Raw genomic sequence first — 15,528 nt, forward strand, 5'->3', positions numbered from 1 at the left:
AGCGTTCAAGCCGGATGAGGAGAAGTGGGAGTCATACAAGAACCGCTTTAACCATTACATCGACGCAATTGGGCTGGCTGATGCAGGGGAGCACCGGAAAAAATCATATTTCCTGATCTACTGTGGAGCCATCGTCTTTGACACTGCCACAGCACTCGTGGCTCCACGTGAGTTAAAAAACGTTCCATGGTCAGAACTGTTAGAAATCCTTACTAACCACTATTCTCCCAGACCCTCACAGATTGCCAGGCGATTCACCTTCCGTATGAGGAAGCAATCAGACAAAGAGACCATCAACCAGTACATGGCCGCCCTCAGGACTGCAGCACTCCATTGTGGGTTTGGAACCTACCTGGAGGACATGCTCCTCGATCAGCTAGTCTGCGGAGTCAAGGATCTCCACCTCCAAAGGCGCCTACTCGCTAAGAAAGACCTCAACCTCGCACAAGCCGTCGAGGAGGCCCTGGCAGCAGAGCTGGCAGCACACTCAGCCACCGAAATCCAAGGTCCTACTTCCAAGCTAACGGCAGTTCCAGTCCACTCCGAAGAGGTGGTCATAGAGGAAGGCCCCAGTGATGAAACCGACATCCACCGCCTCACCAACGCCAGGAAACCACAGGTAGGAGCCAAGCAAGAAAGCATCAGTCCACCCAAACACATCACCCTGTGCCTATCCTGTGGTGGATCTCACCCGAGGGCCACCTGCAAATTCAAAGGAGCCACCTGCAACATCTGCCACAAAAAGGGGCACATCGCGAGAGTCTGTCAAGCCCCTCACAACTCGGCACAAAGGCACCCTCCCTTCTCACATTCTGGACCTCAGAGGCAAGTATTGAACTGTCGCACTTACCCCCATGCCAAGCACACTTGCCATACCATTAGTAAAATCTCTCTCTCCGTTTTGTTAGAAGGTAAACCTTGTCGCATGGAGGTTGACACAGGGTCAGCGCTCTCAATTATCTTGTGGAGCACCCTCAAGAGGCTACAGCCCAGTCTATCAAGAAGCCGGCTCCAGAAGTGCCAGTTTAGCCTGAAGGACTACCAGGGGAAGGACATTCCTGTAATCGGCAGAGGCAAGTTCCTTGTCAATTTTAAAACGTTCAAAGGTCACCTACCTCTAGTGGTAGTTAACGGCAACCTCCCCACACTCTTGGGGCTTGATTGGTTTCCCCATCTCGGCCTAGGGCTAACAGGAGTCCATGCTGTCTCAACCTCTGACACTGACTCCTTATTCGCTGACTACTCAGATGTATTCAGCGAGGAGCTGGGGTGTTATAACGGTACCCCTATCTCATTCTCAGTCGACCCCCAAGCAGTCCCAATCAGGCTAAAACCTCGTAGAGTCCCATTCGCTATTCGGCCTAAATTAGATGCGGAATTGGATAAATTATTAAAACAAGGGGTCATTGAGCCAACAGATTTCGCCAAATGGGAGACGCCCATTGTCACACCCCTCAAAAAAGACGGTAGCCTGAGAATTTGCTCGGACTACAAAACCACAATTAATAAGTTTTTACAAGTTAGCGCTTACCCAGTGCCCGTCATTCAGCATTTATTACACACTTTTGAACCTGGCAGCATTTTTGCCAAATTGGACATGTCTCAAGCGTATCAGCAGTTCCCTGTTGACAACCAAACAGCGGAACTCCAGACCATTGTCACTCACAGGGCTGCTTTCCGGTGTAAGCGTCTCCAATTTGGCGTAAGTGTTGCCCCTGGCATTTTTCAATCCCTCATGGAGCGGATTTTGCAGGGCCTCCCTGGCGTAGTACCCTACTTCGACGACATCTTAGTCTCGGCCAGGGACAGACCCCAACTCTTCCAGAGAGTTCGAGCAGTGTTAGAGAGGTTCAGACAGCATGGCCTCAAATTAAAAAAAGAAAAATGTGCCATTGCCACTAGACAGGTGGACTTTCTGGGTTATAAAATTGACGCCTCAGGCATTCACCCCCTGGAGTCCAAGGTTAAGGCAATTCACGAGGCACCCACTCCAACCTCCAAAGCGGAACTGCAGGCCTTCTTGGGACTATTGAATTTTTACGCATCCTTCCTGCCCCACAAAGCATCAGTGGCAGAACCCCTGCACAGACTGTTGGATAAAAAATCGCCTTGGCACTGGGGTCACAAAGAAGACTCCGCTTTTGCGCATGAGTCAAATCATTACTCACGTCAGAGGCGGTCCTTATTCAGTTCGACCCCAACCTTCCATTAGTGCTAGCAGCAGACGCATCCCCTTTTGGAATTGGGGCAGTGTTAAGCCACAGGCTCCCCAATGGCTCGAAGCTCCCATCGCTTTTTTTCCAGGACGCTCTCTGCGACAGAGCGAAATTATAGCCAAATCGATAAGGAAGCTCTAGCAGCTGTCGCAGCAGTGAAGAAATTTCACGAATTTCTCTTTGGCTACTTTTTCGAGCTGGTCACGGATCATAAGCCTCTCCTGGGTCTACCAGCTGGGGACAAACAGACCCCTCAAGTCCTGTCTCCTAGAATGACGAGATGGACTCTTTTTCTAGCGGCATACTCGTATAGACTCATACACCGTCCAGGTAAAACGTTGTCCCACGCAGACGCCCTCACCGGTCCATGCTATTTTTGAGGTCACCCAATTGGACCTCCCCATCACTGCCCTTGACATTGCGGCCAAATCCAAGACTGACACAACGATCGCCCAGGTACTGGACTGGGTGAGGAGGGGGTGGCTGGGCGGTGATGTTGAAACCAAATTTACGCCTTTCAAGACCCGCCTACAGGAATTATCCAGTTTGCAGGGCTGTTTGCTGTGGGGCACACGAGTGGTCATCCCGACCTCACTGCGTACCCGAGTTCTGGAGGCGTTGCACGAGGGGCACCCTGGCATCGTCAGAATGAAGGCATTAGCACGCAGCTACGTATGGTGGCTGGGCCTCGACGAAGACATCATCAGATGGGTAAGCTCCTGCCATCCCTGCCAGGAATCCCGTCCAGCCCCTCCAATTGCCACCCCCACTAAGTGGGAAAGCGCCAGCGCTCCGTGGTCCAGAATTCACATCGACCTAGCCGGCCCGTTGCATGGAAAAATGTTCCTGGTGGTCGTAGACTCCTACTCTAAGTGGATTGACGTAGCACAACTATCCACAACCACCACACAAGCGATTACCAAGGTATTAACTCGCCTGTTTGTAACACACGGGCTTCCAGACTCTATTGTTTCCGACAATGGCCCCCAGTTCGCATCAGCCGAGTTCAGCCGTTTCGCTGCCAACCTGGGCATCCGCCACATCTTCACGGCCCCCTTTCATCCTGCCAGTAACGGATTGGCTGAAAGAGCCGTTAGGACCACTAAAGAAGCCCTAGCTAGGTTCAGCAAGGAAGACTGGCACCACAAACTCTCCCGTTTCTTGATGAGCCAGCACTCAACCCCGTGCACAGTCACTAATAAGTCCCCAGCTGAGCTCCTGATGGGCAGACGCCTGCGGACTGTATTGGACAGGCTTCACCCACATTACTGCCCTGACTCTCCCCTCACTTCCACATCGGGGGTTAGGCATTTTGTCTTACAGGAACCCGTGTTCGCGAGGAACTTCGCTGGAGACCCTCTGTGGATCCAGGGCGAGATCGTGGCCATCACCGGACCCAGGTCATATCGAGTCAGACTGGAGGACGGCCGAGTCTGGAGAAGGCACCTGGACCAGCTGCGGAGGCGCCACAGCACTCTCGTCAGCAGTGACTCAGAATTACAGACCGGGGCGAGGCCACAGCATCAACCCCACATCAGCACCAATTCCGGTGACCTGCTTACACCAGCAGCCGATCCAGAGAATCCGAACACGGACAGCGACTTCCAGATGGCTGACCAGTCCGAACCAGTCAACGGGAGCTCGTCCCCAGTGACCAGCCCTACGAGTCCCGAGCCAACCCGCACTGAGGGACGCGTTCGTGACTCCCTACCGATCCAGCCTTCCCCTACAGACTCTGAACTGACAGACAACCCACCAGAGTTGCGCCGTTCTGGGCGCCAGCATAAACCTCCGGCCTACCTTAAAGACTATGCGTGTTCGCATCTGGGGGAAAGGGGTGTTATGTCCCTGGAACTCTAAGGAGTTCCCACTCAGGTCCGTTCGCGCCGCGGGGGCGGCTGCCCCCTCGCTCATTGGTTGGTTCTCCCCAGCAGCCAGCTATAAAAGCAGGCTGCGGGGTCCAACCAGTTGCTGATCGCTGCGAGCCAGTTCCAGGCTTGGCAAGCACGTTCAGTCCTTTATTATTCTAATAAAGTATTTGTTGCATCCATGCCCTGGTTCAGCCTCTCATTTCCCAAACATAACACCTTAATTTTCCAAAATCAACATTACAGATTCCATTTTGCTGATTTCCAAACATTACAGTTTTTCTTGCTAAACTTAGAGATCGTTCCATCCAGAGTGGAAGAAACCTCTCACAGTATAAAGCAGCTTGTCTTTCAGAAGGCTTTTACCCCCCAAAAGTCAATAATAAGCAATTTCCTAAAGTAACTAAGAGAGGAAATATGAAAACCCAGGGTCTCTTTGAAAGGCATTGAAGTGTGGCTTAGGCAACATGAATATCCCCCCCACCCCCCCACCCCCAGGCCTCAGACCTTTCAAACCTGCTGATTTGCAATCTCTTCATCTTCTCCTTAATTTGGAGAAGAATTCCAAGAAGCCAATCCTTTTACTGACTTCTATTTTGGCCATGTTCATTGGCTCCACAAAAAGCAGATTTGTGCTCAGTTCACCATGCTGTTCAGGAAGTTATTCAAGTACTTCCTTTCAAATAATGTTACCATCCCTTATTTCATATGTGCCCATATAATTTTTTTGAGATGTTTATGATCTTTTAACATACTATCTCCCACATTTTTAAAGTACAAAGTACTAAGCAATATTTTTATAGGCAATTCTTACATTGGAATGGAATTAACTTATAACAGCATCTGTTCCTGAATTAACTTTATGGATTTTTAGTTTGAATTTGCAAAATCCCTTGTCTGGATTTCAAATGATTGGTTATGTGAAAACAAATATGTTATCAAGTTGACTCTCAGTGACCATACAGGTGGGTTTTCTCCTTATTGCAAGGATGGGAATACAGTCAAATTTGCTTCAGAAAGTACCAGTAGTACGTTTATTCCTGTGTTGAATTTTTAAAAATACTCTAGACATATTTTTTTTCCCTTAACTTTTGGCTTCATGCTTTAAACTCCTATGCATGTCCGGTAACATCAATAAATATCACAAAGCCTATAATTATTAATAAAGAAAACAAGTGTTGATTACTAATTCTTTTTAAGCACTCAGAAACTCTTATAATATTGCCACAGACTTCTTGGAGTCAAGACCAAAATCAGGAAACTTTGTATTAATGGACACTCGTGTTCAAAGACTGCTCCTAAACGAAGAAAGCCGAACCCAAAGGCTTTTCAGTCTGAATGTCATCATCATCTAAAGTCCCTCAAAATACAATAGCAAAACAAGGATTTTGGCTAAACTGTTGGGAACCTGTTTAACCCATAAATAACAATTTAAAATTAAGAACTTGCTGAACAGAGGCTGCAGGAATATTTTTCAAAACTTTGTCACATAACTATTATTAGCAGTAAATACAACTTCTCAGTTTATTCTTTCTGACATATCGCTTGTAATCCTACAAGGTCAATTACTCTTGGATCCATAAAACCTGCCATTTTAAAGACTTGAACTATTCAGTTGTTTTCAAGAAATTGGTATTACCACGTTTCAAGCCACTTGGAAAAATTATGGCTGGTTAGCTGCAAATTTTGATGGTGGTTTTTTGGGGGGTGGGGTGGGGGGTGAATAAACCACAATAAGCACATCTTGCAAATATAGCTTTATATTGCTTAATTTGTGAATTAAACCACAGACTGATCAAGGACACTGGTTGTGGTCCAAGGATTCCTCATAGTCCCCCAATACACTTTTAAGGGTCCATCAAATCACCTCTATGTTGAAAAATAATGCAATATTAAAATCCCACCAAACAATCATGAAAAGCATTTATAGCAGCAAGTGTATCTATTTGAAATTTTAATGTGGTAAATATTAATAAATATAGCCAATATAAACAAAAGCTCTTTTGGGTTCTCCATAAATTTTAAAAGTGGGAAGAGGAAGCAAAAAAAAATTAAGAAACAATGAACTAGGACCTAAAAACTTTCATTTAATGTCCAATTTATTATTATTTTTATATCAGCCTTCTAAGAATTGGACAACTTTAACATCTGTATGCATGAGAATATATAACAAGAGAAATGAGCATATGAACAAATAAATGGAATGGAAGAAACAGCAGACAAAACCCTAAATAAATAATTGCCTTTCATTAAATTAAAAAATATTATCAAAGCCGGCCTGAAAGTGAAAAACAATCCAAACTGTTTTTAAAAGAATTATTTGGTTGGTTGCTGTATATCCAACTACTATTAGCAAACATATGTCTTTTTTGGTAAATTTTAAAATCCAATGACAACATTATTATTACATTTTAAGCAGTCTTATTATTAGTCACCATATGCTTTGTAATTAAAGTATGTGTCATTCACTCACACAGGGCAGGAATTTGTATACAAAATAATAAGAGATGGATATCATATAAAGTTCAAAATTATTACACAAAATCAATTTGCAAAAATCAGTATAATTTACCTTTTCTCCTACTTCACCTTTGTTCCCTTTCAAGCCAGGCTCACCCTATAGTTGAGAGAAATATAAAAAGTCATTATTGTTTTTAAGTTGTTATATTTAAGTGAAAATTCTGCTTAAAGATTGTTTTTAAACAATGACCAAATATAATTTTAATTCACAGGAAAAGAGAGAGATTTCTTTCCACCTCTTTTTTATCATCTTCATCTGGAAAAATGCTAAGGTTATATATGTTTTTCATTATTAAAACAGAACAGTTCAAAACATAATTACTTCAAATAGAAAAAAATCAATTTCACAGAAAATATCCATTATATTTTGATAACAGAAAGTTCTCCCGGAGTAGATTGAATTCTACTTAGCATTTTTCAACATGCAACAATAATTGTGATATCTTCAGAACTTCCTACAAAATTATACTTTTGAGAGAAAGCCCTTAACAGCAGGTATTTTACTGAGGTACTTGTGGGTGCTAATTGTTATGTCCTTGGAACTGACCAAAGTTCCCAACCAAGTCCGTCTATACTACGGGGGCGTTTACAGCTCCCATTGGCTGGCTCCCTTCGACAGCCGGCTATAAAAGCCGGCTGCTAGGTCGAGCCAGCTGCTGTTCGCTGAGCATGTCTGCTTGTTAGTATGCAGACGCGACAGCCCTTTATTCAATTGAATAAAGCCATTCCTTGTTAATGCTCTGGTCTAGCCTCTCATTTCCTGATCTATAACACTGGCGACGAAGGTGGGATGGCTAACCAGAAGCATTCCATTGAGCTGAAGTCACGATAGGCAATTGAACCGCAGCCGCGAAGCAGAGAGCTCGGTCAGTTCGCTAGTTAGCTAAGTGAAAGTGAAGTGTCTGTAGCCGCTCGCACAGGAAGCTACAGAGAGAGAGAGTGAAGTCAGGTGCTGAAGCTACAGCCACCCCGCTCGAGAAAAAGAGCGCGAAATTCAAACTGCTGTCGTTTGAATTCGAAACTCAAGTGAAGCTCAGCGCTGTGTCCACAGCTGCCTACGCGCCCAGAGAGTGCGAAATTTGAATCTCTGTCAGTGCATCCGCCAACGCTCTCCGGGAGAGCGAGATTCAAAAAGATTGCTGAATAGTCACAGCGTTACAGCAAGAGCCTCTAATGCTCACTAGTACAGAGCTGAAGTCATTGAGCCAGGTGAATCGCTGCAGCCACAGCCGCCTGCGCTCACGTGAGCACTTATTGGGCCTCGTATACCCAGAGAGAGGGCAGTCTACCATTGACTGAGGCGCCAATATGAACGCTAACCCAGCATTTCCGCCCTTTAAGCCGGATGAAGAGAAGTGGGACTCTTATAGAAACCGCTTCAATCACTATATCGATGCCATCGGTCTGGCTGATGCAGCGGAGCACCGAATAAAGTCATACTTCCTCAGCTACTGTGGCTGCAGTCTTCGATACCGCAACAGCCCTCCTTGCTCCACGAGAAATCAAGAGCGTTCCATGGCCAGAGCTGCTGGAAACACTTTCAAATCATTACTCCCCTAAACCGTCGCAAATCGCGAGACGTTTTGCCTTCCGGATGAGGAAGCAAGCAGATGGGGAATCCATAAATCAATACATGGCCACCCTGAGGACAGCAGCTCTCCACTGCGAGTTCAAAAATTACCTGGACGACATGTTACTCGATCAACTCGTTTGTGGAGTCAAAGACTTAAGACTACAGAGGCGTTTGCTGGCCAGAAAAGATCTCAACCTCTCCCAAGCGGTTGAAGAAGCCTTAGCCGCAGAACTAGCGACCCAGTCAGCCGCTGAAATCCAAGGGACCACCCCCAAGCCCAGTTCTGCCACTGTTCACTCCGAGGAAGCGGTGAGTGAGGAAGACCCTACTGAACACTCGGACGTTCATCGTCTCAATCCCTTGAGGCAATCACAGGTAGGGGCAAGGCGCGGGAACAGCAACGCACCAAAGCACATCCTGTTATGCCTGTCCTGCGGGGGCCCCCATGCCCGAACGACTTGCAGGTTCAGAAACGCTACCTGCAACAACTGCAGCAAAAAAGGTCACATCGCCAGAGCCTGCCAGGTGGCACACGTGGCACCACAGAGGTCTTCGTCCTCTTACTCTCCGCCGGAGCCACCAAGGCAAGTAAAAAACTGTTATACTTGCTACCAAGCTAATCACACTTTTCTGACACGTAATAAAATCACACTTTCTATTCATTTAGAAGGTAAACCTTGCCTCATGGAAGTCGATACCGGGTCGGCGCTCTCGATCATCTCGTGGAACACTCTTAAGAAAATCCGGCCCAGTCTGTCTAGGAGCCAACTCCAGAAGAGCCACCTCACCTTGAGGGACTATCAAGGAAAGAATATTCCAGTACTCGGAAAAGGCAAGTTCCTCGTTAAATTCAAATCCTTTAAAGGCCATCTGCCCTTAGTGGTCGTTGACGGTGCCCTCCCTACCCTGTTGGGGTTGGATTGGTTCCCCTATCTCGGTCTTAGCTTAACGGGAGTCCATGCTGTCTCAACTCCCGATATTGACTCCCTATTTGCAGACTACGCTGATGTGTTCAGCAACGAATTAGGCTGTTACAATGGCACACCCATTTCTTTTTCAGTGGACCCCCAAGCAGTTCCCGTCCGTTTAAAACCGCGTAGAGTACCATTTGCGCTACGCCCTAAACTGGACGCGGAACTGGACAAATTACTCAAACAGGGGGTAATTGAGCCCACGGATTTTGCTAAGTGGGAAACCCCAATTGTCACACCCCTTAAGAAGGATGGCAGTTTAAGAATTTGTTCTGATTATAAAACCACAATTAACCGCTACCTACAGGTTAGCGCTTACCCAGTCCCGGTAATCCAGCACTTACTCCACACATTTGAGCCTGGCACCATTTTCGCCAAATTGGATATGTCACAGGCTTATCAGCAATTTCCTGTTGACAGTCAAACGGCCGATTTACAAACTATTGTCACTCACAGAGGGGCATTTAGGTGCCGGCGTCTCCAATTTGGCGTTAGTGTTGCCCCAGGCATTTTTCAGTCATTAATGGAACGAATACTCCAAGGCCTCCCTGGCGTGGTTCCTTATTTTGATGACATATTGGTCTCAGCCAGGGACAGACCCCAACTTTTCCAAAGAGTCAGAGTGGTTTTAGACAAGTTCAGACAGCATGGCCTCAAGCTAAAAAGGGAGAAGTGTGCCATCGCCACTAAACAGGTGGACTTTCTTGGGTATAGAATAGACGCCTCTGGCATTCACCCAGTGGAATCTAAAGTCAAAGCAATTCACGAGGCACCCACGCCTTCCACAAAGTCTGAATTACAGGCTTTCCTTGGCTTATTAAATTTCTACGCTTCGTTCTTACCCCACAAAGCGTCAGTAGCCGAACCGTTACACAGACTTCTAGACAAAAATGCACCATGGCATTGGGGACCCAAAGAGGATTATGCCTTTAAAGCAGTCAAATCGCCGCTCACCTCAGACGCTGTCCTAATCCAATTCGACCAGCGCCTCCCTTTAGTCTTAGCAGCAGACGCATCCCCCTTTGGGATTGGGGCTGTCTTAAGCCACAGACTCCCCAACGGCTCCGAGGCACCAATCCCTTTCTTTTCCAGAACCTTTTCACCAACCGAGCATAATTACAGCCAGATTGATAAAGAGGCCCTAGCCGCAGTTGCTGCGGTAAAAAAATTCCACGAATTTCTTTTTGGTCACAAATTCGAACTCATCACAGACCACAAGCCGCTTCTGGGGTTGCTGTCGGGGGACAAACAAACACCCCAAGTCTTGTCACCCAGGATGACAAGGTGGACCTTGTTCCTGGCAGCCTACTCGTACAAACTCGTTCACCGCCCGGGAAAAAACCTAAGCCACGCCGACGCCCTCAGCCGCTGCCCGCTGCCAACCCCTGTGGAGGGCCCGGCTCCAGTCCATGCCATCTTCGATGTCAGCGAGCTCAACCTACCTGTCACCTCAGGCGACATCGCCTTTCACTCCAAAAAAGACAAAACAATCGCCCAGGTTCTGGACTGGGTGCGGAGGGGGTGGCCGGTCACTAATTTCACAACTGAATTCACACCATTTAAAACCCGCCAGCAAGAGCTTTCTAGTTTACAGGGCTGCATGTTGTGGGGGAACAGAGTCGTCATCCCAAACTCCCTGCGCACACCCGTCCTGAAGGCGCTGCACGAGGGTAACCCAGGCATCGTCCGGATGAAGGCGTTGGCTCAGAGTTACGTCTGGTGGCCAGGCATGGACGACGAGATCGCCAAATGGGTAAGCTCTTGCCGACCCTGTCAGGAATCCAGGCCAGCACCGCCAATCACCACCCCAACCAAGTGGGAGAGTGCCAATGCACCGTGGTCTCGGCTGCACATTGACTTGGCCGGGCCAATGCACAGCAAAACCTTCTTGGTGGTCGTGGACTCGTATTCCAAGTGGATCGACGTGGCCCTACTACCCACGACCACCACCCGGGCAGTTGCCCAAGCCCTGACCCATTTATTTGTAACACACGGGCTGCCTGACACTCTAGTCTCGGACAATGGCCCCCAATTTACGTCTACAGAATTCAGCCGGTATGTCACCAACCTGGGCATCCGGCACATCTTAACAGCCCCCTTTCATCCTGCCAGCAACGGGTTGGCAGAGAGAGCCGTTAGGTCAACAAAGGAGGCATTGGCCAGATTCAATCAAGAGGACTGGCACTCTAGGCTCTCCCGTTTTCTCTTGAGCCAACACACGACCCCCTGTACGGTTACAAACAAGTCTCCTGCCGAGCTCCTAATGGGCAGACGCCTGAGAACAGTGCTAGACAGGCTGCATCCCCATTATTGCCCTGACACTCCTATCGGGTCTGACGGCAGGGTCAGAGATTTTGTGTTGCAGGACCCAGTGTTTGTCAGGAACTACGCCGGCGATCCGCTATGGGTACCCGGGAGAGTCGTGGCCATCACCGGTCCGAGATCGTACCAAGTTCAACTGGAGGACGGGCGAGTTTGGCGGAGACATCTGGATCAGATAAGGAAGCGCCAGAGTGATCATGCCAATGCTGAACCATGGACTCCGGTATATCTCCAGTCACCACACCAGAATCCGATCGAGGACCATCTGAGGGGCCTGTCACCACCGACCGAGCGAGGGGAACGGACGGTAGACCGGGACCGTCCGCCAGAGTCATCTGCTTTGCCGACCAGCGAAGCCACCGGGTTGTTGGACAATGACTATACTACAAGCCAACCCGGTGGCAGAGACTATTCACAGACGCCAGAGCAGGTCCCAGAGCAACCCCGCTCTCCAGCACCCACCAATCCTGATCCTCTGAATTCTGTGCCACTCAGTGACTCACCAGAACTGCGCCGGTCCGGGCGCCCGCACAGACCGCCTGCATATTTAAAAGACTATTCATGTTCGCATCTGGGGGGAAGGGGTGTTATGTCCTTGGAACTGACCAAAGTTCCCAACCAAGTCCGTCTATACTACGGGGGCGTTTACAGCTCCCATTGGCTGGCTCCCTTCGACAGCCGGCTATAAAAGCCGGCTGCTAGGTCGAGCCAGCCGCTGTTCGCTGAGCATGTCTGCTTGTTAGTATGCAGACGCGACAGCCCTTTATTCCATTGAATAAAGCCATTCCTTGTTAATGCTCTGGTCTAGCCTCTCATTTCCTGATCTATAACACTAATAATCTTTAAAAGTTTACTACTGCACTGAACATATTTGTTTTGCTAACATTCAGGTAGTAATCCTGGCATGAAGTTTACAAATTATTGATCCTGTGAAAACTACTTTCATATACTTACTGTAGGCAGTTCCAGGCTTGGATAGTATTAGATTATGAAAAATCATCTGAGATATACAGTACATTCATACAAACTGGAATTGGCAGAGGTGGCTGGAGTTAGAAGAGGCTTTCAACTTGATGTTATACAAATTGCTATAGGCCAAATATGGATTTTCTCATTTTCTCATTGGATTAGAATGTGATATTTTAATTGGATTAGAATATGATATTCTAAATCTTCATCCAAAGTTATTAGAAATTAAATTATTGGAATTCACCCAAGATACCCTTATGTTATATTTAATTTGAACTGAGACCTTTGATTTATCTTAGCAGGCAATCAGAATAGATTTTAAACAAAAAAAAAATAGTGGGAATTGAATTGCACTTTTTATTACATAGTAACAATGTTATACCACCAAAAATCTGTCTCTCTTTCATATCCAAATAAATCAATTGATGTGGGTAAATTGTGCACTGTAACTTGCATGTTTATTGGAGGGAAGCCTTGTCTAGAATATTGACTTCAAGAAACATTTATGGAACAGGTCACCAATAAGTTTTATTCTCTGTTCATAGATAAATTTGAAGCAGTTGAATCTGGCTAGCCACATTTCTGGCATGTAACCACCAAAAATATAACTATGACACCAAATGCAAACTACAGACCCAAAGATTATATATGTACCTTTTCACCAGAAGTACCAGGAACACCAATCAGACCATTTTCTCCCTAAAACAAATTGTAAACTGCATCAACTCTTATTCATTGGTCATTAAAAATATTGCATTAATGAAGAAATAAAAATAATTAAAGTTCTTCCTGCAGCCTTTTCTGTCCTTTACTTTCCGGCAGAATATCAAAAACACAAAAAGGTAATTGGTACCTCCAGGACAGAGAAGAAACATGAATTTCTATTACTATTGGAAGCTTGGAGAAAAGTGCAAATGTCATAAACATTGAAACATCAAATAAATGACTCAAATGTTTTGTGCACTGTGATATTTGAAACTGTTTAGAACTACTATATGTCTAACTTGGGAATAATTTCATATAAAAGAATGATTTACTTATGGAAGATAAGATGAAGATGCACTCACTGAATTCTAAACAACTTTCATAGGCTCCATTAGGCCAGCTGACATCTCATCTAAGATGGAAAAAAAATCCTCATTTCTGCAGCAATGCATAGAGCAGACCTTTGTAATCTGGATATTCTCCAGTTGTGTTCAACTCCTAGATTTCTTAACTCCAACTGCTTGGAGAGTTCTAGGAATTGATGTCTACATATCTGAAGATTGGAGAAGGCTGATTTGAACTGCTAATATTGATTCTGAAAGGGAAAATATTTATCAATTTAAAATTAAAACAGTGACCAGGTCTAACAGAAATCATAAATGAATTTATTTTTCCATCCATAATATTTTTATTCATTGCACCACTACTATTTTTCTTGAATATTAAATTATAGAAATGACTAGAATGCAATTTTGCAATATAACTAAGGCATGGTTATATAAAACTTTTTAGAACTGGCTTGTAACATTGCGGTGACTGCAGTTACTGTTCACACATGAATGTGCTTGTTTTCTGGTGATCGTACTTGGAAGATTTAAAACTGCCTACTTAAAAATCTCTCCAAATCTTTTTCTACCAGACATTTTTCCTAGTACCATCAAACCTTTCTAAAAGTGGTAAGAAAAAAGAAGACATATGGCTGGAGAGTGTGTTGCGTGTTATTGATTGATTTAGATTTGTAGGACACCTAATCAGAAAACTCTGGGCAGCATACATAAACACTTTTCAAAAACATATAAAACATATAGAGAAGTGCAGAATACTAGGTGGAGGTAAGCAATAGGTAATACAGTCAAATACCAATCATCCATCCTCTACCAGTCAGGATCACAAATCACTTGGCTTCTGGTTTATTTGAAAAGCCAGTTTTTAAGAACTTTTCTAAAGGATGGTAAGGTTGGAGCCCAACAAACTTTTGGGAGGAACAGAAGAGTTATACCTCTGCATTCTTCAAGGCAGCACTGATTAATTAATGGGAAGTGGAAAATACCCATTGTCAGATTTGATTGGATGGGCAGATCATTCCATAAACAACCAGGCTCTGAGCCCTATAGGCATAATAGCTGACAATCACCATCTTGAATTGCAGCCAGACATCCACTGGTAATCAGTGCAACACAGAGCACAAGAGTCTCAGACCAAAATATCAAAATGGACCGTGATTGCTTGTGAAGCCATGTTCTGGGGTAGTTCCTGAGTGGTCTTCAAGGGCAATGCATGACAAAAACCCAGATGCAAGGTGACTATGAATGGGATTTTCCAGCCCCACAAAATTGTTTTCTAATAATAGAAATATTGTATAATTGATACTATTCAAATATTAAACACAAAAGCCACATTAACATCTGCCCTGTGTCCCCTGCTCAGCCTATTTTTAAATTTTTTTCAGAATTGCAAAGCCTGGTTGTTTACAGATTAATTGTTCCAAAAACTGTACAAATATTCCTTACATTTAAATAACATCTAAATAGCTGTAACTTATGTTCATTGCTTTTGGTTCTGCTGGTTCTGAAAATGATCCAAGAACTCTTTTAAGACAGGAATCCTACCTTTGTTCCAGGCAAGCCAGGAATGCCATTTTCTCCTTTAGCTCCTTCTTCACCCTATACAAAGTAAATGTATTTAGGTAAGTCCCATTGCTCAAGTTGTAAAATATTTAATAAACTATTTAACTCTCCAAATGTGGTTCTTTTGCTTGATCATGGATTGTTATTGAATAGCACAATAATACTACAAGGACAAGAACAAAATGAATAATCTGTAATTTTATATAGTGACTTGAAAAATTATGAGAATGTAAATATGCTTTTTCTACTAAATGATATTTTCTGAAGTCATATTTTGTGGAATGTTTTGCAAAATCATAAAACTTAGATTCTGCTCAGTGGAAAAACCAAGAATTCAATGCACTGTTTAGATAGGTGTCAACTGCTATGTTTCATGCAGAGGTTGACCTCCTGATTAACCTTATTCCTTACAATGTCCAGTGACTTTCAATAAAGAAGCTGGAACTGCCTCATGACTAAGAAATCTGGAGAATTGCT

At 45.1% G+C, this 15,528-nt stretch overlaps 1 protein-coding gene across 1 annotated transcript in view; it reads right to left on the minus strand.

The window, feature by feature from the left end:
* COL19A1 (collagen type XIX alpha 1 chain) overlaps positions 1-15,528 on the minus strand; it is a 205,055-nt gene that overhangs the window by 101,008 nt on the left and 88,519 nt on the right. The window contains exons 10-12 of the mRNA XM_087920538.1: positions 15,034-15,087; positions 13,094-13,138; positions 6,657-6,701 (exon numbers count right to left, since the gene is read on the minus strand). Coding sequence (XP_087776664.1) covers positions 6,657-6,701; positions 13,094-13,138; positions 15,034-15,087 — 144 coding nt within the window. The remainder of the gene's footprint in view (positions 1-6,656; positions 6,702-13,093; positions 13,139-15,033; positions 15,088-15,528) is intronic.

This window comes from Pseudonaja textilis, chromosome 1 (genome assembly GCF_049901715.1).
Source record: "Pseudonaja textilis isolate UNSWEBS1 chromosome 1, rPseTex1.2, whole genome shotgun sequence".
Lineage (NCBI taxonomy): Eukaryota > Metazoa > Chordata > Lepidosauria > Squamata > Elapidae > Pseudonaja > Pseudonaja textilis.